Source organism: Aquarana catesbeiana, linkage group LG01 (assembly GCF_042186555.1).
Source record: "Aquarana catesbeiana isolate 2022-GZ linkage group LG01, ASM4218655v1, whole genome shotgun sequence".
NCBI classification, from domain to species: Eukaryota; Metazoa; Chordata; class Amphibia; order Anura; family Ranidae; genus Aquarana; species Aquarana catesbeiana.
The window spans coordinates 20,171,076-20,193,975 of NC_133324.1; the positions used below are offsets into that span (position 1 = coordinate 20,171,076).

Sequence of the window (22,900 nt, forward strand, 5' to 3'; positions counted from 1 at the left end):
CATTTATGCTATTAGGACCATCTATGCCATTCGTCTCCAAACTGTGGCCCTTTGCTTGCTTTTATCTGGCCCTTGGGGCACCATTCCTCCCACTGACATTAACAATGGGGAATAGTTCCTGCAAGTTACATCAATGATAGGGCACTATTGATGGGACACAATTCCTTCCACTGACACCAACGATGGGGCACTATTCCGCCCACTGATACCAATAATGGGGCACTATTCCTCTCACTGACACCAAGGATGGGGCACTATTCCGCCCACTAATACCAATGGTGGGGCACTATTCCTCTCACTGACACCAACGATGGAGCATTGTTACCAAAACCTTAACATTTTCTATTCCTACTGGCCATAGTCTGGCCCCTCTAAAGTCTGAAGTATAATAAACTGGCCCTTTGTTTAGAAAGTTTGGAGACCCCTGATCTACACTAAGAGCCGTTTATACTATTGCGACCATTTACGCCAGGGTTTCTCAACTAAGGTTCCTCCAGAGGTTGCAAGGGGTTCCTTTAGCAGGGAACAATTTCTGCCTCTCAGGTAAGTTCCCACTGATACCATGACCCAGTGACCACCAATGTAAGGATTATTCTTCCCACCGACCATCACACTGATGCATCATGTGTTGTAGATGTGGTCATTTCTAGCATGGGTTCCCTGAGTATTTCAAGGGCTCCCCTGTGTCGAAAAGTTTGAAAGAGGCTGATCTACACTAAGGGCCCGATTAGGTTCTTGGGACCATTTACGCTAAGGGCCTATTTATGCTATTGGGACCATTTACGCTAAGGGCCCATTTATGCTATTGGGACCATCTATGCTGAGGGTACATTTATGCTATTGGGACTATTTACGCTAGGGTTTCTCAAACAGGGCTCCTCCAGGAGTTGCTAGGGGTTCCTTACGCAAGGAACAATTTCGGCCTCTCAGATAAGTTCCCACTGACACCATTGATCTTTTTTAGCTAAAATATCATCACACTAATGTGTAATGAGTTGGAATTATAGTAATTTTTAGCAGAGGGTTCCCTGAGACCAGAAAAGTATTTCAAGGGTTCTCCTGTGTTGAAAAGATTGAAAAAGGCTGGTCTATGCTAAGGGCCCAGTTATGGTCTTGGGACCATTTACACGAAGGGCCCATTTATGGTATTGGAACCATCTATGCTAAGGGACCATTTATGCTATTGGGACCATCTACTGTACACTGAGGGCACATGTATGCTATTGGTCCCAATAGCATAAATGTACCTTCAGTGTAAATGGGCCCAATAGCATAAATGTACCCTCAGTGTAAATAGGCCCATCTACACTGAGAGCCTATTTATGCTATTGGGACCTTCTACACTGAGGGCACATTTATGTTATTGGGAATGTGGGACCATCTAAACTGAGGGTACAATTATGCTATTGGAACCATCTACACTGAGGTCACATTTATGCTATTGGGACCATCTACACTGATGGCACATTAATGCGATAGGGACCATCTACATTGAGGGCACATTTATGCTATTGTGACCATCTACACTAAGGGCACATTTATGCTATTGGGACATCTACACTGAGGGTACATTTATGTTATTGGGAATTTGGGACCATCTACACTGAGGGTACATTTATGCTATTATGACCATCTACACTGAGGGTACATGTATGCTATTGTGACCATCTACACTGAGGGTACATGTATGCTATTGGTTGGGACCATCTACACTGAGGGTACATTTATGCTATTGGGACCATCTACACTGAGGGTACATTTATGCTATTGGTTGGGACCATCTACACTGAGGGCACATTTATGCTATTGGGACCATCTACACTGATGGCACATTTATGCTATTGGGACCATCTACACTGAGGGTACATTTATGCTATCGGGACCATCTACACTGAGGTACATTTATGCTATTGGTTGGGACCATCTACACTGATGGCACATTTATGCTATTGGGACCATCTACACTGAGGGCACATTTATGTTATCGGGACCATCTACACTGAGGTACATTTATGCTATTGGTTAGGACCATCTACACTGAGGGTACATTTATGCTATTGGGACCATCTACACTGAGGGTACATTTATGCTATTGGGACCATCTACACTGAGGGTACATTTATGCTATTGGGACCATCTACACTGAGGGTACATTTATGCTATTGGTTGGGACCATCTACACTGAGGGTACATTTATGCTATTTGGACCATCTACACTGAGGGTACATTTATGCTATTGGGACCATCTACACTGAGGGTACATTTATGCTATTGGGACCATCTACACTGAGGGCACATTTATGCTATTGGTGGGTCCATCTACGTCAAGTGCCCACTAATGCTACAGCCATACCAAGGAATACAACTTCCATAGGGACCCTGCACTGTCTCACTATATTGTAATTTATGCAAGTAGCGAGAGTATTTCTCAAATTCTTTTGGTTACTATGTATGTATAGAATAGAAACCTCAAACACAACTGATGTGAAAGCAAATTGGATTTTCCATCACTAGAGGAACTGCCCTTGAGATGGAGAGAAAAATGACAAGTGGCCCCTATTGGATTTCCTATGGGACCCCAAAAATATTTGCAGAATGCTATTTCTGTGGACACTAGTTGAGTCCATGGTTAATGCCGCGTACACACGGTCAGATTTTCCGACGAGAAATGTTGGATGTGAGCTTGTTGTCGTGTGTATGCTCCATCGAACATTTGCTGTCGGACTTTCCGCCAACAAATGTTTGAGAGCAGGTTCTCAAATTTTCCGCCAACAAGACTTTGTTGTCGGGAAAGTCCGATCTTGTGTGCACAAGTCCGTCGCACAAAAGTTCACGCATGCTCGGAATCAAGCAGAAGGAGCCGCACTGGCTTTTTCTTGGCTCGTTGTACGTGTTGTACGTCACCACGTTCCCACGTTCGTAATTGTTGGCCAACACTTGTGTGACCGTGTGTATGCAAGACAAGTTTGAGCCAACAACCTTCGAACAAAAATCCACGGTTTTGTTGGCAGAAAGTCCGATCGTGTGTACAGGGCATAAGAATGGACCAATTATACAGATCTCCATATGAGGGTGTAACTACAGTCATACAAAGCCATACAACTGCTATGGGGCCCCGCAATGTCTGGCTACATTGTAACTTATGCATGTAGAAATGGCATTCGACAAATATTTTTAGACACATTTAGAGTATGCGAAGAGTGGGAACCTCTATAAACCTGTTTTGAAAGCAAATAGGATTTTTTTTTTTTTTTTTTAGGCCTTACAAGGAAATCTGTATAAATGTACATTTTAACCAGGGAATTGGCTAGATGTCATGGAAGAACTAGAAGAACTGCCTTTCAGATGGAAAGATAAAAGACGGGGAGTCCCTCATGGATTCTTTGTGGGGCCCCCGTCACATCTAGTTAAGTCCATGGTTAAAATGTACATTTATACAGATTTCCATGTAAGACCTAAAAAAAAAAGGAAGGACAGAAGGACTATGGGGGGAGGTTATGGCCATTGTCAGGGAGGCCCAGGATCTGAAGTCCTCATGGCAGGATGAATAGAGAGGTACATGATTGTGTACAGGAATAGCAATGAATGCTTTGTCTGTGCACGGGGCGCAGTCCCTTATCTGTAATCAGTGCTGGCAGTTAATGGCGGGGACGGAGGGGGTTAAAGCAAGATGTGTTGCCGGATTTCTACGTGACGGGCGCCCCGGTGAGCGGTGAATGGAGAGTCACACTAAACAAAGCCCAGACAGGTCCCTTAACAATGATAAATGCCGCGGTCTCCGGAGCGTGTGTCAGGGGGGGACCATCGCTGTCCCTCCAGCTACAGGCAAGCTCATGACCTGACAGCACTTAAAGGGGAACTCCATTTCTATTTATCTGCAGTAACATATTTAAAATGTATCTAAAGCCCAATTTTTGTTTTTAGTTGTTGCACTTTGCCTTTTTTTTTTATAATGAGTACAATCTTCCTTCCCTTTTTTTTTGAATATTGCACATGACTTGCTTCAATATTTGCCATTTTTTTTTTTTTTTTTTTATATACATATGCATGGTAAAGTGATAAAGCTCCGGTCAAACCGCTAAATACACAGTCCTGGGATTTACACGGCTCTGCCACACAACACAGCCCGTCTGGTTACCTGCCCTTTCCTGACATCTTTTCTAGGTCACCTCCCAGCCCTCACAGCCTGTGATTGGACAGTGAAGGCACAGCAGCAGACTGATGGGGTTCCATCCCCCTCCTCGCTTTGTTCTCTCCCCCTATCAGCATGTTCCTTGTTATGCCCCGTACACATGAGCGGATTTTGCGTCGGAAAAAAACTTTGATGGTTTTGCCGACGGAATTCCGCTCAAGCTTGGCTTGCATACACACGGTCACACAAAAGTTCTCTGAACTTTCGACCGTCAAGAACGCGGTGACATACAACACTACGACGAGCCGAGAAAATTAGGTTCAGTGCTATAGAGCATGCGTCGAATTGTTTCCAAGCATGCATAGGGATTTTGCGCGTCGGAATTGGTACAGACGATCGGAATTTCCGATCAGAACTTTTTCCGACCGAAAAAATTGAGAACCTGCTCTCAATCTTTTGCTGGCTGGAATTCCGCCAGCAAAAGTTCGATGGATCGTACGCACGGTCGGAATTTCCGACCAAAAGCTCTCATCGGACTTTTGCTGGCGGAATTTTCGATCGTGTGTACGGGGCATTCGAGTATTTGCAGGCAGCACAGCTAATTGGATGTTAGTACCGATCCTCTCGCTCCCGGTCTGGGATTACAAGAAGGTGATATTAGGTCAAATTCAAGAACTTGCACTGGATGCAACTGATCAAAATATGTCATTGTTTTTAATGAATGCATAACTGCATTGATTTATGATTTTCTATACTACCTGGAATTCGGGAAATCACTATTTTTTTTTTTTGAAATATACATTTTTCAATTAACTAAGCTTTATCAGAGTTCCACTTTAACTGCACTAGCTTAGCAGCAAAGTGCCCGTCAAGCTATAAGAAGGGTTCTGCCACCGGAACGGGGAGGACTACCCATGGTCATGTTCTGGTTGGCCCGGAGATGGGTCTCCTCCGCTGTCATGACCCCAGCGCTGACCTGTGACATCACAGCTGTCTGGAGTCCAGGATTTTGTATCATGTGGTCTTTCATTCATCACTGTGCCGATTAGCATGTCCCCCGTGTTCTCTGTGCGGCTTCATCCATCATACGCATCTGTCACACATCAAGACCCTCTATGTACCAGATGCTTAGACTTTCTTTCCATATGAACCATGCATTTATTTTACAGAGCTTTAGACCCCTTTCACACTGAGCCCACCCGTCCGTTCGCGCTGAAGTGCCGCTTTTCACAAAAAAGGGTTAAAAACTGTTTTGTGAAAGTGCTTGCCCATTCATTCCAATGGGCAGGGGCGTTTTGGAGCGCTAAATACAGCGATCCCAACCCGCCCCCAGGATGCTGCTTGTAGGACTTTTCAGAACGTCCCGAGTGTGAAAAGTGGAATGAATGAGAGGTGGTTTTCAGGCGCTTAGCAGAGGCTATTTCCAGCGCTAAAGCACCTGAAAACCGCCCCAGTGTGAAAGGGGTCTTATAGTGCCAACATATTCTATGGCGTGCTTACAGAGAACACTGAACTGTTCCAAACTGCCCTGCTGAGCTTACAATCTAAAGTCTCCACCATACACCCACAGACACATACCCACATGGTACATTGGCCTTCAATGGGGAGATTGGCATTGTCACCTTTCAAAGCACAGCTTTCATACTATTTATTTATTTCATACCACTCACAGTAACCCTCTACATAACAATACCATTATCCATCCCTGTAACCCTAACACTAATCATAGAAATATAGAGGTAGAAGTGGCAGGAAAAGACCACGTTGTCCATTGAGTCATGGCCCTCCTATAACTATGATTTTACCTGTAACCTTAACACTGATCCTTCCTATAACTCTGACCCTCCCTGTAACCCTAACACTGATCCTTCCTATAACCCTAAACCTCCCTGTAACCCTAACACTGATCCTTCCTATAACCCTGACCCTCCCTGTAACCCTAACACTGACCCTTCCTATAACCCTGACCCTCCCTGTAACCCTAATGCCCCGTACACATGGTCGGACTTTGTTCGGACATTCCGACAACAAAATCCTAGGATTTTTTCCGACGGATGTTGGCTCAAACTTGCCTTGCATACACACGGTCACACAAAGTTGTCGGAAAATCCGATCATTCTAAACGCGGTGACGTAAAACACGTACGTCGGGACTATAAATGGGGCAGTGGCCAATAGCTTTCATCTCTTTATTTATTCTGAGCATGCGTGGCACTTTGTCCGTCGGATTTGTGTACAAACGATCGGAATTTCCGACAACGGATTTTGTTGTCGGAAAATTTTATAGCCTGCTCTCAAACTTTGTGTGTCGGAAAATCTGATGGAAAATGTGTGATGGAGCCTACACACGGTCGGAATTTCCGACAACAAGGTCCTATCACACATTTTCTGTCTGAAAATCCGACCGTGTGTACGGGGCATAACACTGATCCTTCCTATAACCCTGACCCTCCCTGTAACCCTAACACTGACCCTTCCTATATCCCCCTGACCCTCCCTGTAACCCTAACACTGACCCTTCCTATAACCCTGAACCTCCCTGTAACCCTAACACTGATCCTTCCTATAACCTTGACCCTCCCTGTAACCCTAACACTGACCCTTTCTATAACCCTGAACCTCCCTGTAACCCTAACACCTATCCTTCCTATAACCCTGACCCTCCCTGTAACCCTAACACTGAACCTTTCTATAACACTGGACTTCCCTGCAACCCTAACACTGACCCTTCCCTTAACCCTGACCTTCCCTGTAACCCTAAAACTGACCCTTCCTATAACCCTGACCCTCCCTGTAACCCCAACACCGACCCTATCTATAATCATGAACTTCCATGTAACCTTAACACTGACCCTTCCTATAACTATGACCTTCCCTGCAACCCTAACACTGACCCTTTCTATAAGCCTGCCCTTTCCTGTAACCCTAACACTGACCCTCCCTGGGACCCTTACACTGAACCTTCTTATAACTCTGACCCTCCCTGTAACCATAACACTGACCCTTTCTATAACCATGAACTTCCATGTACCCTTAACACTGACCCTTCCTATAACCCTGACCTTCCCTGTAACCCTAACACTGACCCTCCCCTTAACCCTTACACTGACCCTTCCTATAACCCTGACCCTTCCTGTAACCCAAGCAATCACCCCCCTATAACCATCCACTAATCCTCCATGTAACCTTCACAGTAAATTTCCCTGTAATAATTACACTAACCATCACTGTCACCTTAACACTAACACCCTATGTAACTTTAACACTAACCATACTTGTAAGCCTAACTGTATATGCAACCACAACATTATCCCTTTCTCTAACCCTATTAATGACCTTACTTGTAACCCTATTTGTAACTCTGCCTGTAACCCCAACACTAACCCTTAACCCCTAAAACTACTCTTTACTGTAACCCCAAAAACTAACCCTCCCCCCTGCAATCCTAACATTAACCCTTACTGTAAGTCCAACACTAACCCTCTCTGTAACCTCAATACTAACCCTACCAGTATTCCTAATTCTAACCCTCCCAGTAACACCAACACTTGTGTTCTATCCCCTACTGTTATTCTCCACGCATAACATTCTAACAGGGATGGTGGGATGGTTGCAAGATTTTTCAATAAACAAAATTAACCCCCATAATGGGCACAGCAGGTGTACAGACCCAGGAACTCAGCACAGGGGTGGTGGGAACCCTTCGTAATGGGCACAGCAGGTGTACAGACCTGGGAACTCACAACAGGGATGGTGGGAACCCCTCATAATGGGTAAGATTTTTCAATAAACAAAATTAACCCCTCATAATGGGTACAGCAGGTGTACAGACCTGGGAACTCAGCACAGAGATGGTGGAAACCACTCATAATGGGCACAGCAGATGTACAGACCCAGTAACTCAGCACAGGGATGGTGGAAACGCCTCATACTGGACACAGCAGGTGTACAGACCCAGGAACTCAGCAGAGGGATGGTGGGAACCCCTCATAATGCATGGCACAGCAGGTGTATAGACCTGGGAACTCAGCATAGGGATGGTGGGAACCCCTCACAATGGGCACAGCAGGTGTACAGACCCAGGAACTGAGCACAGGGATGATGTGAACCCCTCATAATGGGCAAAGGAGGTGTAAAGACCCAGGAACTCAACACAGGGATGGTGGAAACCACTCAAAATGGACACAGCAGGTTACAGACCTGGGAACTCAGCACAGGGATGGGGGAAACCCCTCATAATGGGCACAGCAGGTGTACAGACCCAGGAACTCAGCAGAGGGATGGGGGAACCCCTTATAATGCATGGCACAACAGGTGTACAGACCCAGCAACTCAGAGCACAGGGATGGTGGTAAACTGCCATGCTGCTCCTTGACAGTGAGGTGTGAGTTGCTGGTTCCTTAGCTCCTGTGCTTCCAGAGACCAGGGGCTAGAGTTGCTTCCCTGCCCCAGGAGGGATGCTGGATCCTGGGAAAGGACCCGGCAGGGGCCCCCTGGATAGGCCTCAGCCTGTGGAAGACACTGGGCCTGGCCCAAGGAGAGATGAGTCCCGGTCTGCCTTTAGACGGAGGATTGTTGAAACGCTGGAGCGGATTGAGAAAGAAGAGGAGAATTTGGTAGCTTTGAAAGCTGAATTTAAGAAGAAAAAGCTAGTTTGTGCCAAAGTGTTCAGCAAGAAGAGATCGGCTCTGAGGCCTGAGTTGAAAGACTTGGAACAAGCTGTGAGGAAGCAGAAAGAACTGGTGAGTTCTCTGAAGGAGAGTAGTGGAGCATTTAAAGAAAAATATAGGAACGAGGAACGGTTAAGGCAAATGAGAAGAGGACCCGCTTCCTGCATGGAAAGTGACCCCATCAGTGAGGAGATGCAGGTACCGACAGAGTTAGCAGAGAGTGAGAAAGTGGGCCTGGAGGCTGAACCAAGCTGTTCAACACCTCAGACACCTGCTGAGCCCTATCTTATCTATTGGTGATAGAGGGGATGGCAGGAGGGAGGGGGCGGCGCCCATGCGCCCTTAATGCACGGGCCGCCACTGGCTACAACTCTCCAGGAGTCTGCAGTATCCAAGACTGTGCTTGAACCCAGGAAAGAAGCTGCATGTTCAGAGCAGGGGTAGAGGGCGGGTCTCACCTCTGTTAATCCAAAGACTGCTATGCCAGCTGAATCAGACTCTCTGTCAGCAGGTTTGATTGTGTCTAAGGACAAGACTGCAATTGGTGTGTCTGTAAGGAAAACATATGCTGGTGTTGTTGTTACAGGATCTGGGAAGGGGGGGGGGGGCAAGCAGGGAAGGAATATGGAAATGTTTTATCTTCCTCAATGTTTAAAAGGAGGAATATTGTGCAGCTTAAATGGGAGGGGGGTGGACTTCCTCCACATAGGAGGGCGGTGGTGGATAAAATTCTGCAGATGGGGTTTAGGCCCACAGATCTCTTCGCCCTGATCAGTCCAGCCAGTTCCTTTGAGTACGATTTGTTCTTTATCCGTCCGGAGTCTTTGGACATATTTTGGGAGAAATATGAGCACGTGTGTAGGGGCCTGCCAGACTGAAGAGGGCTCATCTACAAGCTTGTATCACTCCAGCCACTCATTAAAATTGTGACAATTTTGGTCCGCAATGAGTCCATACCACAAGGGGATTTATCTGTATGGTTGAGGAGGTATGGGGACGTCCTAAGCCCCCTAAAGAAGATTTTGGATGATAGGGGAATATGGACAACTGGGTGGTCTGTGCAATTAAAATTAAAAGTCATTGACAATGTCGTCCAACATCTGCCATCCTCAGCTTTCCTGGGAAGGGACAGGCTGACCATCATCTACCTGGGCCAGCCAAAGCTATGCAACAAGTGTGGAAATAAAGGGCATCTTGCATCCTCCTGTCTGGTGATAAAGTGTTCTCTGTGTCAGGGTGTAGGACATTTGGCAAAGGATTGTAACATTATAAGGTGCAATCTGTGCAATGCGGTGTGACATCCTTACAGTCAGAGTCCTGAGGCAATGCACAACAAGCCTGAGCTTATGAGAGAGTTCTTCCGCCTGGACATGGAGGATGCTCAGAGCTCAGCAGCTGGAGTGCCTGTGAGTCCATCTGAGTCTGTGCCAATACCCAATATGTCTGTGTCTTCCCAGTCTGTGGTGCCCCAGTCTGTGTCAATACCCGGTATGTCTGTGTCTTCCCAGACTGTGGTGCCCCAGTCTGTGTGTTTACCTAGTGTGCCTGTGTCTTCCCAGTCTGTGTGTTTGCCTAGTGTGTCAGTGTCTTCCCAGTCTGTATGTAAGGTATCAGTTGCCGAGAATGTGTCCAATCCTTCTGTGTCTATGTCTTCCAAAATTGCAGAGGCAGCAAGAGGTCCTGGGGGGGTGCGTCAAGTGCGGTGCCAGCCCCCCTACCCCGATGCTGCAGGGTTTCTATTGAGGATCGTGGGGAAAATGGTGAAGAAGCTGGCCTGGTGGTAAATAAGGGAAGGAAGAATGGGGGGAGGGGAAGAGTGGGGGGAGGGAAAGAGTGGGGGGAGGGTAGGAGTGGGGAAGCTGTTGATTCTGGTTTGTCTAAGGATGATATGGAGTGGTTGGAGGATAGGAGGAAGGGCAAAAGAAGGATAAAAGGGGTTCAGTTACCTTAAATCCTAAGGTATTTCTTTTGGCAAATAAGTTTGGAGTCCTGTCAGATGATGACAATAAGTGGGACTCATTGAGTTCAGCATCCTCTATGGCTGATGAGTGCCAGGGTGCAACGAAGCGCACTGGTTCTCCAGGGAGAGGGAGTAGTCAGGCTAAGAAACGGCTGCCTCAATTACCTAATGGCAGTTCCCACTCCGTTAAAAGTAAGTGATCAGTAAGTGCTCGTCCTATGGCCTTATTTTTGCTCAGCAAGTTTGATGTTGACATTTTGTTTTTGCAAGAGACCCATCTGAGTAGTATGGCCGATATACATCTGGCAAAGAAGGAGCGGAGACGTAGTCCCTCATTTTGGTAACATGTTGGCAGAGAGACCGCCTGGGTGGGTGGGTATTTTGCAGTCCCGGTTTAGGCCATTTCTGTGAGACTGGGAAAATGGTGGGCCAGTGAAAAGCCTGAGGGTAAAGCATGATAAGCTCCAGGCTTATGTTGTCCGGAGCTTGAAAATGTGTTTGAAAATGCTTCGGCAGTGGCAAGTAACGGCAGGAGAAGTCAGATCTCTTCCAAGGAAACTTCTTGAAAAGCGGATCATGAGCTCTGCTTTTTGCGAGCCACTGGCCTTAAGGGATTGCCAAAGCCTGGTTTTGGGGGTGGGTTTGTGATTGATTAATTTGGAGAGAATTCCAATGAAGTTTAGGGATCAGGCTTGGCTTGCCTTTCATGGAATACTATATGTGAAGGGCAACTTGAAATTTCTTTCCATGAGTGATCAGGGCTGCCCAAGAGTGGAGGAGTGGTGGAGTCCATGGATCACTTTCTACTTCAGTGCTTTTTTAATATAGAGGTGTACAAGAGGGTGGGGAGGGCTCTGAGTATACCCTTCCTCCCCCATATGAGTTATGCAAAGTGGGTGTATGGGGCATTCCAGACTTGTGGGGATTATGATTTGAAAACACTTTTTTTTTAGTTAGTCTAGTAGTCCGTTATTTCACGTGGAGTGCACGGTGTCAGGTATCCTTACGGAGTAAAATCGTCGTTGAAGTGGTGATGCAGGACATTCTGGGTGAGGTTGGGAAGATAAAGGGTCTTGAAAAAGACAGGTGGTGGCAGGAGGCCTGGATAAGGGCGTTGAGGAATATCACGACTCTGTAGCTGCTGCCTGTTGATCTTGGGGTGTGCGGCTTTTCTTTGTATTCTTGTTTCATTGTTTTATTTATTTATTATGGTTTTATTGTATATAAGTTGTTGTTTTTAAGGTTTTTCAATAAACAAAATTAACCCCTCATAATGGGCACAGTAGGTATAAAGACCCAGGAACTCAGCAAAGGGAAGGTGGGAACCCCTCATAATGGGCACAGCAGGTGTACAGACCGAGGAACTCAGCACAGGGATGGTGGGAGCCACTCATAATGGACAAACCCAGAAACTCAGCCCAAACATCTCACCAACACAGACCCTGATAGATAAGGGAAGCTGTGGGTGGGTTTCCCTTACATTTACCAAACTCTGAAATCTCAGTTTTGGGTGGACCAACCTGTTAGACACTTAGATGTCTCTGCCAATCTACTTTTTTGTCCTCCATGCCGATGCTGTTTGTGTTCTCCAACCCACTGCCCCAAGATGTGAGTTCATGTCAGAGGGTGCCGGACTGACACTCTGAGTCATTCCATGGCACCATGTCCATCACAATGTAACCATGTCATCCGGAGTCAGGGGATATCTTACTGCTGCAGAATACCTGATTGTTCTTTGTAGACAAGGCCTGGAACTCCATCACATTAGCTATTTGCAGTGTTTGTCATCTTTCCAAGGCCCCAGATAGCTTGGCTAAGCGGGGTGTCCCCAGGGGGAGCCATGTGCAGAGCTCCGACCAGGTCTGTCTCCCTTCTCTGATAGATCCAGGATGCTCCACTGAGCTGCTGAAAGGCTGTCCAAGAAGGAAGGTCATTATCCCTCTGCTTCACTGAGCCTGCCGTCCCCGGGGACCCCCCTGACCTTTACCAGTCCTATTACATGCTGCTCGGATTCATCTTTTCAAGCTTTTCCTTCTGTCTGAACTTCTGAAAATAAAAGCAATGTTAAGAACTTTCTCAAGAAACTCTTCCCAACTTTTTTTTACCTTCAAAATTTTTCTGATACAGAATTATATGGCCAGTTTTACTTACACCTAGACCTGGATTCTTCATTCACTATTCTGGTGGAGATAAATAGAGACCAGTGGAATGATTTTGGTGATTCTGCTGCAAAATTTCCAGGCAAAAATTCTCATTTTAGCTCACTGGGCTACTTTGGTGGGGGTTTTTTTAGGGTGTATTTTTGGTAATTGAGTTCATTTCATGTGGTGTATATTGTATTTTTTCAGTTCCTGATTTGTGTACTGTTGCTTTCATTTTTTATTTTTTTATCTATTCTGAATTTATTGCATTTGTTTTTTATTTTGTTTTCTTTTTTTTATTCCTATTTGTGTACTGTTGCTTCCATATTTTATTTTATTCAATTTCTTATTTGTGTACTGTTGCTTTAATTTTTTATTTATTTTTTAGTACATATTTTATTTGTTTTATATTTTGTTTTTTTGTTGAGAAGGAGGAGTTCTTTTTTTTTTTTGTACTGTTGCTCGCATTTTTTTTTCTTTTCCAAAGTATTTTATTGAGGGAATACAAAAGTGGGTAAACATGTAGAACATAAGATACGTGGGCCCAACGGCCTAGTAGCACACTGAGGATCAGCAACCACAGCAATGATAAAACCTGTGTACTGCTCTCATTTTTTAAATTTCATATTGTACTTTACATGCAAAATATAATAAAATATGAAAGAGTAACAAGAAATAACAAAGTAAAAAAAGACAAACAAAAAAATGCAATATACACCAAAATACAAAAAAAATTGTTTGTGTACCGTTGCTTTCATTTTTTATTTTGTTTTATGTAATATCGTAGATGCAAACAGATAACAAGCAAACAAAAAATAAATACATTTTGAGTCCACAAAGAACAGATTATAAACAAAAAACAAAAAAAACATATTATAGGCTAATTGCAAAACAAACTAATGTTTTTCTTAGGTCTAGGATACTTAAAATGGGCTTCTGTAACCATTCATCCTGAATGCTTCTTCCCTGACTCTTGTCTATGACTTCCAACCTTTACCTCTCTGAGATACTATTCTTCTTGAATGCCTCTTCCCTGACTCTTGTCTATGACTTCCAGACTTGACCTCTCTGAGATACAATTCTTCCTGAATGCCTCTTCCCTGACTCTTGTCTATGACTTCCAACCTTGACCTCTCTGAGATATAATTCTTCCTGAATGCCTCTTCCATGACTCTTGTCTATGACTTCCAACCTTGACCTCTCTGAGATATAATTCTTCCTGAATGCCTCTTCCTTGACTCTTGTCTATGACTTCCAACCTTGACCTCTCTGAGATACAATTCTTCCTGAAAGCCTCTTCCCTGACTCTTGTCTATGACTTTCAACCTTGACCTCTCTGAGATACAATTCTTTCTGAATGCCTCTTCCCTGCCTCTTGTCTATGACTTTCAACCTTGACCTCTCTGAGATACAATTCTTCCTGAATGCCTCTTCCCTGACTCTTGTCTATGACTTTCAACCTTGACCTCTCTGAGATACAATTCTTTCTGAATGCCTCTTCCCTGCCTCTTGTCTATGACTTTCAGACTTGACCTCTCCAAGTTACAGTTCTTTCTGGATGCCTCTTCCCTGACTCTTGTCTATTTAAGGAATGCGGTCTTTCCAGACATGACGACCCTTTAAAGCAAGCTGTCCCTAGTGGGGAAAACCCAAAGGGCTCCCGGTCACCCAAATAAAACCCTCTTTGCAGCCACAGCCCCCTAAAATTTTGGGGAGCCCACTAATTGTAGACTTTGTCCACCAATTGTGACACAGGGACCATTCCGTGACAATAGTTTGGCTTTAGGAGTCTCCAGCATCCCGTTCTTCCACCAGCTGTTCTCAGCTGCTCCCAACACGGGGAGTTTAAAGGAACCATCAAGAAGAGTCAATAATTTCACTTTACCAATAATCCACTTTGTCTATTACAGTCACTGGCAGAGAGGATGCTAAGTAGATTGGGCCTGATTGAAGGCGGCATGTTTGTCCCCCCGGGGATGGAGATAAAGACAATTATCAGCTGCTGGAGTCTACGCGCTTGGCCTTGGCGTGATGTTCGATTGATAGGGATAAGACAGAGCGTTAATGGATGAGAAATGCATTGCCTAGTGCGAGAATAGTGGAGACGCTCACGGTGGATACAGTAAGAATGGGGCCGGAAAAGAAAGATTAAACTACTTACTAAAGGCTAATGCAATAAGGAGGCAGGATACAGATGTATCTCTAGAAAGGATCTGCCCTCACAACTTAGCAAAGTACCAAGGGTAGAGGACTGATCATATGCATAAAATATACACTATATTGTCAAAAGTATTGGGATGCCTGCCTTTACACACACGTGAAATTTAATGGCATCCCAGTTTTAGTCCGTAGGGTTCAATATTGAGTTGGCCCACCCTTTGCAGCTATAACAGATTCAACTCTTCTGGGAAGGCTGTCCACAAGGTTTAGGAGTGTGTCTATGGGAATGTTTGACCATTCTTCCAGAAGAGCATTTGTGAGGTCAGGCACTGATGTTGGACAAGAAGGCCTGGCTCACAGGCTCCGCTCTAATTCATCCCAAAGGTGTTGTATCGGGTTGAGGTCAGGACTCTGTGCAGGCCAGTCAAGTTCCTCCACCCCAAACCCGTTAATCCATGTAGTTATGGACCTTGTTTTGTGGGTGGAGCTGTATTGCTGGAAGGGGGGTTCTGTACTGGGAGGAAGAGGAATCTGTACTGGGGGGGGAGGGTAGGAAAACCTTTACTGGGGGGACGGGATCTGTATGGGGGGGTGTATCTGTACTGGGGGAGGGAAATTTGTACGAGGGGGAGATCTCTATTGAGGAAAGGGTAACTTTAATGGGAGGGCGGAAAACTGACCTGGAGGGAGAGATCTGTACTAAGGGGGAACCTGTTATTTTTACAATTAGATAACCAGTGTGCCAGAGAACCATAGTATGCCATATTCTTAGTTTCAGATTAGCCCCAAACCCTTGACTTCTGACCTCAGATCAGCCCCAAATCTTTCACTTCTGACCTAAAATCAGCCTTCAACCTCTTCACCTTCCAACATCAGATTAGTCCCAAACCCTGCACTCATTGAACTAAGATCAGCCCCAAACCCTACACCTTCTGAGGTCTGAAGGTGCAGGGTTTGGAGCTGATTTGAGGTCTGAAGGTACAGGGTTTGGAGCTGATCTGAGGTCTGAAGGTGCAGAGTTTGGAGCTGATCTGAGGTCTGAAGGTGCAGGATTTGGAGCTGATCTGAGGTCTGAAGGTGCAGGGTTTGGAGCTGATCTGAGGTCTGAAGGTGCAGAGTTTGGAGCTGATCTGAGGTCTGAAGGTGCAGGGTTTGGAGCTGATCTGAGGTCTGAAGGTGCAGGGTTTGGGGCTGCTCTTAGTTCAATGAGCACAGGGTTTGAGAGTAATCTAACATTGGAAGGTGAAGGGGTTGAGGGCTGATCTTAGGTCAGAAGGTAAAGAATTTAGGGCTGACCAAAGTCTGTAGGTTAAAGGCTTGGGGCTAAAGGACGTCTAAAGGTGCAGGGTTGGGGCTAATCTTAGTTTGAAGGTTAAAATGTTTTTGAATGCGGTTGAAATGCAGGGTTGGGGCTGATCTGAGGATGGAAGGTGAAGGGTTTGGGGCTGATCTGGGGATGGAAGGTGAAGGGTTTGGGTCTGATCTAAGGTTTAAAGGTGTATGGTTTGGGGCTGATCTAAGGATGGAAGGTGAAGGGTTTGGGGCTGATCTTGGGATGGAAGGTGAAGGGTTTGGGACTGATCTGGGGTCTAAAGATGTAGGGTTTGGAGCTAATTTAATGATGCAAGGTGAAGGGTTTGGACCTGATCTGGGGATGGAAGGTGAAGGGTTTGGGGCTGATCTAGGGTCTAAAGGTGTAGGGTTTGGGGCTGATCTAAGGATAGAAGGTGAAGGGTTTGGGGCTGATCTGGGGTCTAAAGGTGTAGAGTTTTGGGCTGATCTGAGGTCAGACGGTAAATGGTTTGAGGCTGTTTTGAAGTCAAATCAACCCCAAACCCTACAACTTTAGACCCCAGAGCAGCCCCAAACCATTTACTTTCCATTCTCAAATCAGCCCCAAACCTTGCACCCTTTGAATTAAGACCAATCCCAAACCAACCCTGCACCTTTAGACCTCAGATCGGCCCTAAACTCTAGACCTTCAGAAACACAGGGCTTTTACATACCTGCTGTAGGGTTTAAACAAACAAGCAAGAGTGTAGGCATGTGGCAGGGCCTATTCCGCACTCAAACACCCCAAGGTGCCAGTGGGCTTCCACTCCACTTTCATCAACATCAGTATGATCAGGGAGGTGGCATGGGAAAACCAGGCTTGGTAATTGACAGCTTAGTGAGCAGCAGGTGCCAGAACAAAAGTCACCACACATGCTGGGGGGCTACTGATATCTGTCCTATATATTATTCATCCTTCAACAAACACTTTTCCTGGTAATTATAACTGTTTTATACTGTTTTTATTATCTGTCTCAAACACACTATTATTTCTTTTTGTCCGTAGGAGGTCTTGTTAAAGCGAGCAGCGGATCTGGTTGAAGCCTTGTACGGGATGCCGCACAATAACCAGGTAACTTGTAGAACCATAATACTTATTATCTTACCAATCTATGAAGGGCCAGATCAAGGGAAACCTGAGGCAACCAATGAGACCTCTTCTTTTTTTGTATATGGATATAGTTGATGTATTGAATATATCTTAATAGTTAAAGAATAGAATGAATACAAAAAAATAATAAAACCATAAAAAAAAAAATTCTGAGGGGATAAGGGGAAGAAGGTGTTAATAAAGGCTGATTGGGCTAAACTAATATTTAATAAGCAATTAAATAGGAACAAATTGTTGCTTTAACTGACATTGTATGCAGATTGTTTTCATTCATCTGCAGATCAAAAGGATGAGCTTCAGAGTAGATACAAAAGTAACAATGTTACTTTGGGGAAAATTTCCTAAAACTGGGGCACACAGAATCAGGTGCAGCTCTGCATAGTAACCAATCAGCTTCCAGGTTTCATTGCCAAAGCTTAATTGAACAAGCTGAAGTTAGAAGCTGATTGGTTACAATGCACAGCTGCACCAAATTCTGTGTGCTCCAGTTTTAGTAAATTTCCGCCTTTTTATCTCAAACTCCAGTCTGCTCAATGTTTATAAACAACGTTACTTTGTATCTTTCTATCTCCTTTCTGATCAATGATTGTAAACAATGTTTTTTTTCTCTCTCTCTCCTGCCTGATCAATGTTTATAAACATTGTTACTTTGTATCTCTCCATCTCATGTCTGAACAATGTTTATAAACACTGTGGCAGGCAGTCTGTTCTTTTTTTAAAGCAGCTGCTGTAATAGATGCTGTATTTACAAGAAAGAGGGGTGGGGGGTGAGGTGACAGTGGGGTTGAAGGATGGGGTGTTTTACTACATACATCCTGTGTACTGTCATTGCATTTTCTTTTGGACGTGTGCAGCATGCCCATTGCCCAAAATTAGTTAAAATTTCAAATGCCCACATGCCTGAGCAATGGTAGCAAATCTCTATCTGGGAACATCAGGCCTGGTTGTTTCAGCTGCTCCGCCCATTCACGGAAAGCAGCATACCCATCCTCAACTTTTGCTTTTTGAGCGACCTTTCAATTATTGGCTAACACAGTATTTCACAATTTTGAATCAGTAAGTGGAGCAGTGAGTGGACATGGAGTACATACACTATATTGCCAAAAGTATTGGGACACCTGCCTTTACACACACACACATGAACATTAATGTCGTCTTAGTCTGTAGGGTTCAATATTGAGTTGCACTGATGTTGGACGAGAAGGCCTGGCTCGCAGTCTCCTCTCAAATTCATCCCAAAGGTGTTCTATCGGGTTGAGGTCAGGACTCTGTGTAGGCCAGTCAAGTTCCTCCACCCCAAACTTGCAAATACGTGTCTTTATGGATGTTGCTTTTGTGCACTGGTCCAACCCATTTGGTGGAGGGGGGGAGTTTATTTTATGGTGTGGGGGTTGTTTTTCAGGGGTTGGGCTTGGCCCCTTAGTGCCAGTGAAGGGAACTATAAAGGCGTCAGCATACCAAGACATTTTGGACAATTTCATGCTCCCTGCTGTGGGAACAGTTTGGGGATGGCCCCTTCCTGTTCTAACATGACTGCCCACCAGAGCACAAAACAAGGTCCATAAACAATGCGAGCCAGGCCTTCTCATCCAACATCAGTGCCTGACCTCACAAATGCTCTTCTGGAAGAATGGTCAAACATTCCCATAGACACACTCCTAAACCTTGTGGACAGCCTTCCCAGAAGAGTTGAAGCTGTTATAGCTGCACAGGGTGGGCCAACTCAATATTGAACCCTACGGACTAATGCCCCGTACACACGGTCAGATTTTCCGACGGAAAATGTGTGATAGGACCTTGTTGTCGGAAATTCCGACCGTGTTTGGGCTCCATCACACATTTTCCATCGGATTTTCCGACACACAAAGTTTGAGAGCAGGCTATAAAATTTTCCAACAACAAAATCCGTTGTCGGAAATTCCGATCGTGTGTACACAGATCCGACGCACAAAGTGCCACGCATGCTCAGAATAAATAATGAGATGAAAGCTATTGGCTACTGCCCCGTTTATAGTCCCGACGTACGTGTTTTACGTCACCGCGTTCAGAACGATCGGATTTTTCGACAACTTTGTGTGACCGTGTGTATGCAAGACAAGTTTGAGCCAACATCCGTCGGAAAAAATCCTAGGATTTTGTTGTCGGAATGTCTGATCAATGTCCGATCGTGTGTACAGGGCATTAGACTGGGATGCCATTAAAGTTCATGTGCGTGTAAAGGCAGGCGTCCCAATACTTTTGACAATATAGTGTATCTGTGTCCTGGCCTTCATGTATTATATTTGTTGTAGGTATTGGGTAGATAGCCCTGCAAAATCCATTCCCTCATTTTTTTTTTTATCGTGGGGGAGGTTTCCTGTAGTTCACAGTGAGAATTGGGCACAACTGATAGTAGAGTATACAGAAAGATGGGAGTGCACTGGAGCTCTGGCAGGATCGTTTTTTTTTTTCCCCCTTATTAACAAAAAGAATCGATAATATTTTATACTGATATTTATTCTTTACAACTAGTGAAACCCATTTGCCATTTTTACTCTTCTCATCCCAGCAGGATATTTTATTAAAAAGAGCTGCAGATATCGCCGAAGTTTTGTACAGTGTCCCTCGCAACTCCAATCAGCTGTCATCGTTAACGACCAATCACCATCACAGCGGCATGATGGGGGTCAACTCCTTTGGAAGCCAACTGGCCATCAATATCGCAGAGTCCCAGCAGGCCTCCGACCAAGGTAACAGCCATGGACTAGTGGATCGGTAGTACTTGGTGCCAATGTTTTAGATCATTATTACTTCATCACTTACATCTACTTTAAGGGCTCATTCGTACAGATGACCCCTGACCACCCACCTGAAAAGGAGATGCTCAGGACTGTACACATGCTGTGGCAAAACAGCATCTTGCATTCGGCAGTTGGCACCAGCACTAAACGTGACCCATTTAAGTTATTGGGGCTGTCCACAACTATCCACGGTGCGGTGGGTCAGCACTTTCAGGGTTAAATAAGAGGTGATAAGGCAACATATCGCCTCCCCACCACCTGTCAAAGCCTTATGAAAATCCACTGTCGCGATCCTCTGTGTATCATTTTCATGGTGGGGGGCAATGATAGGCTCATGTCTGAGTAAGCCCTATGGGTAGGGTTAAATTTAAGCGTTACGGTCAGGTTAAAGCCTTGAACTGGAGGTTGGGAGTCAGGTTGAGTCCTTGGACTGGAGGTTGGGGGTCAAGTTGAGAGCTTGGACTGGAGGCTGGGAGTCACATTGAGGCCTTGGACTGAAGGTTGGAGGTCAGGTTGAGGTTTGGGACTGGAGGTTGGGGGTTAGTTTGAGGACTTGGGCTGGAGGTTGGGGGTCAGATTGAGGCCTTGGGCTGGAGGTTGGGGGACAGATTGAGGCCTTGGACTGGAGGTTGGGGGACAGATTGAGGGCTTGAGGTTGGGGGACAGGTTGAGGCCTTGGGCTGGAGGTTAGGGGACAGGTTGAGGCCTTGAGCTGGAGGTTGGGGGACAGGTTGAAGTCTTGGACTGGAGGTTGGGGGTCGGGTTGAAGGTTTGGATTGGAGGTTGGGGCTCAGGTTGAGGCCTTGAACTGGAGATTGGAGGTCAGGTTGAGGCCTTGGACTGGAGGTATGAGATCAGGTTAAGGCCTTGGACTGGAGGTTGGGGTCAGGTTGATGGTTTGGATTGGAGGTTTGGGGTCAGGTTGAGGCCTTGGACTGGAGGTTGGGGGTCAGGTTGAGGGTTTGGATTGGAGGTTGGGCTTAGGTTGAGGCCCTGCTTGGAGATTGTGAGTCGGGTTGAGGCCTTGTACTGCAGGTTGGGATCTTGGGCTGGAGGTTGGGTGTAATTTTGAGGCCTTTGACTGGAGTTTGGGGTCAGGTTGTGGCCTTGGAATGGAGGTTGTTTTTTTTTTTTTTTAACCTGCCTTCCTATATGGTAGTTTCATTTTTGGCATTGTAGAGTGAAACAATAACATCTGTAACTTTAATACAAAAAGTCAGATCTGTGCAATTCCTTAACACCCTGACCTTATATTTCCATTTCTTCTTCTCAGGCTATATCAGGAACACAAGCAGTGTCTCTCCGCGGGGCTATGTTCCAAGCTCCACCCCTCAGCAGTCTAATTACAACACCATCACTTCCAGCATGAACGGCTACGCAGGGGCGGGGATGACCAGCCTGGGAGTACCAGTGTCACCAAGCTTCCTTAATGGCTCCACTGCCAACTCTCCATATGCAAGTAAGTGTCCACCCTCCAGTCTTCAGAGCTTCGGGGCTCTAGAAGGCTTAAATGATTTGCAACTCTAACCATAACCTCAACCCCTAACCTAACACCTGGCCCATAAACCTCTAACCCTGAGGTTTTGAAAAATAACTTAAAGCTAAAATTTCCTTCTGGATACTCTGAACTTTACCCATGCTCTTTGGCAGGACAATATCTAGCTGGGGGGCGATAGCAGGTACTCTTGGCTTGAGAATGACTCTTGGTCATGTGTCTTAAAAAGTATCATCTTTGCAGATTTATCATAGATATAATTTTTTTAATTTTTCACTCGCAGCATTTTTTGCTAGAAAATAGCTTTAAACTCCCAAATAATTACACAATTTCTAAAAGCAGAGACCCTGTAGAATAAAATGGGGGTAGTTGCAGTTATTTATGTTGCATGAGCTGTTTATTAAACACATGCTTTTAAGTGAATATGAAGGACATAAAAATAAAAAGCAAACATGGCTATACTTACCTGCGCTGTGCAATGCAATTGGGGCCAAACATTTGCCTAAACATTTTTTACTTTTATGCAAAGAATGCATTAGGGTAAAAAATGTTTAGGCTTAAGAACTACTTTAACCGCTTCAGCCCCGGAATAATTTACCCCCTTCCTGACCAGAGCACTTTTTGCGATTCGGCACTGCGCCGCTTTAACTGACAATTGCGCGGTCGTGTGACGTTACACCCAAACAAAATTGACGTCCTTTTTTTCCCACAAATAGAGCTTTCTTTTGGTGGTATTTGATCACCTCTGCGGTTTTTATTTTTTGCGCTATAAACAAAAAAAAGAGCGACAATTTTGAAAAAAAAGGCAATATTTTTTACTTTTTGCTATAATAAATATCCCCCAAAAATATAAAAAAAAATCTTTTTTCCTCAGTTTAGGCCGATATGTATTCTTCTACATATTTTTGGTAAAAAAACCCAATAAGCGAATATTGATTGGTTTGCGCAAAAGTTATAGAGTCTACAAAATAGGGGATAGTTTTATCGCATTTTTATTATTATTTTTTTTTTATTAGTAATGGCGATGATCTGCGATTTTTTTTGGGACTGTGACATTGCGGAGGACACTATTTTGACACTTTTGACACTATTTTGGGACCATTGTCATTTATACAGCGAT

General features: G+C 45.0%; 1 protein-coding gene across 2 annotated transcripts in view; it reads left to right on the forward strand.

Annotated features, from left to right (window-relative positions):
• The window catches only part of LOC141130534 (transcription factor COE3-like), a 207,475-nt gene that overhangs the window by 173,647 nt on the left and 10,928 nt on the right, over positions 1-22,900 (forward strand). For both annotated transcript variants that reach the window (XM_073618142.1, XM_073618143.1), the window contains exons 12-14: positions 17,401-17,466; positions 20,054-20,234; positions 21,559-21,744. In XM_073618142.1, coding sequence (XP_073474243.1) covers positions 17,401-17,466; positions 20,054-20,234; positions 21,559-21,744 — 433 coding nt within the window. The remainder of the gene's footprint in view (positions 1-17,400; positions 17,467-20,053; positions 20,235-21,558; positions 21,745-22,900) is intronic.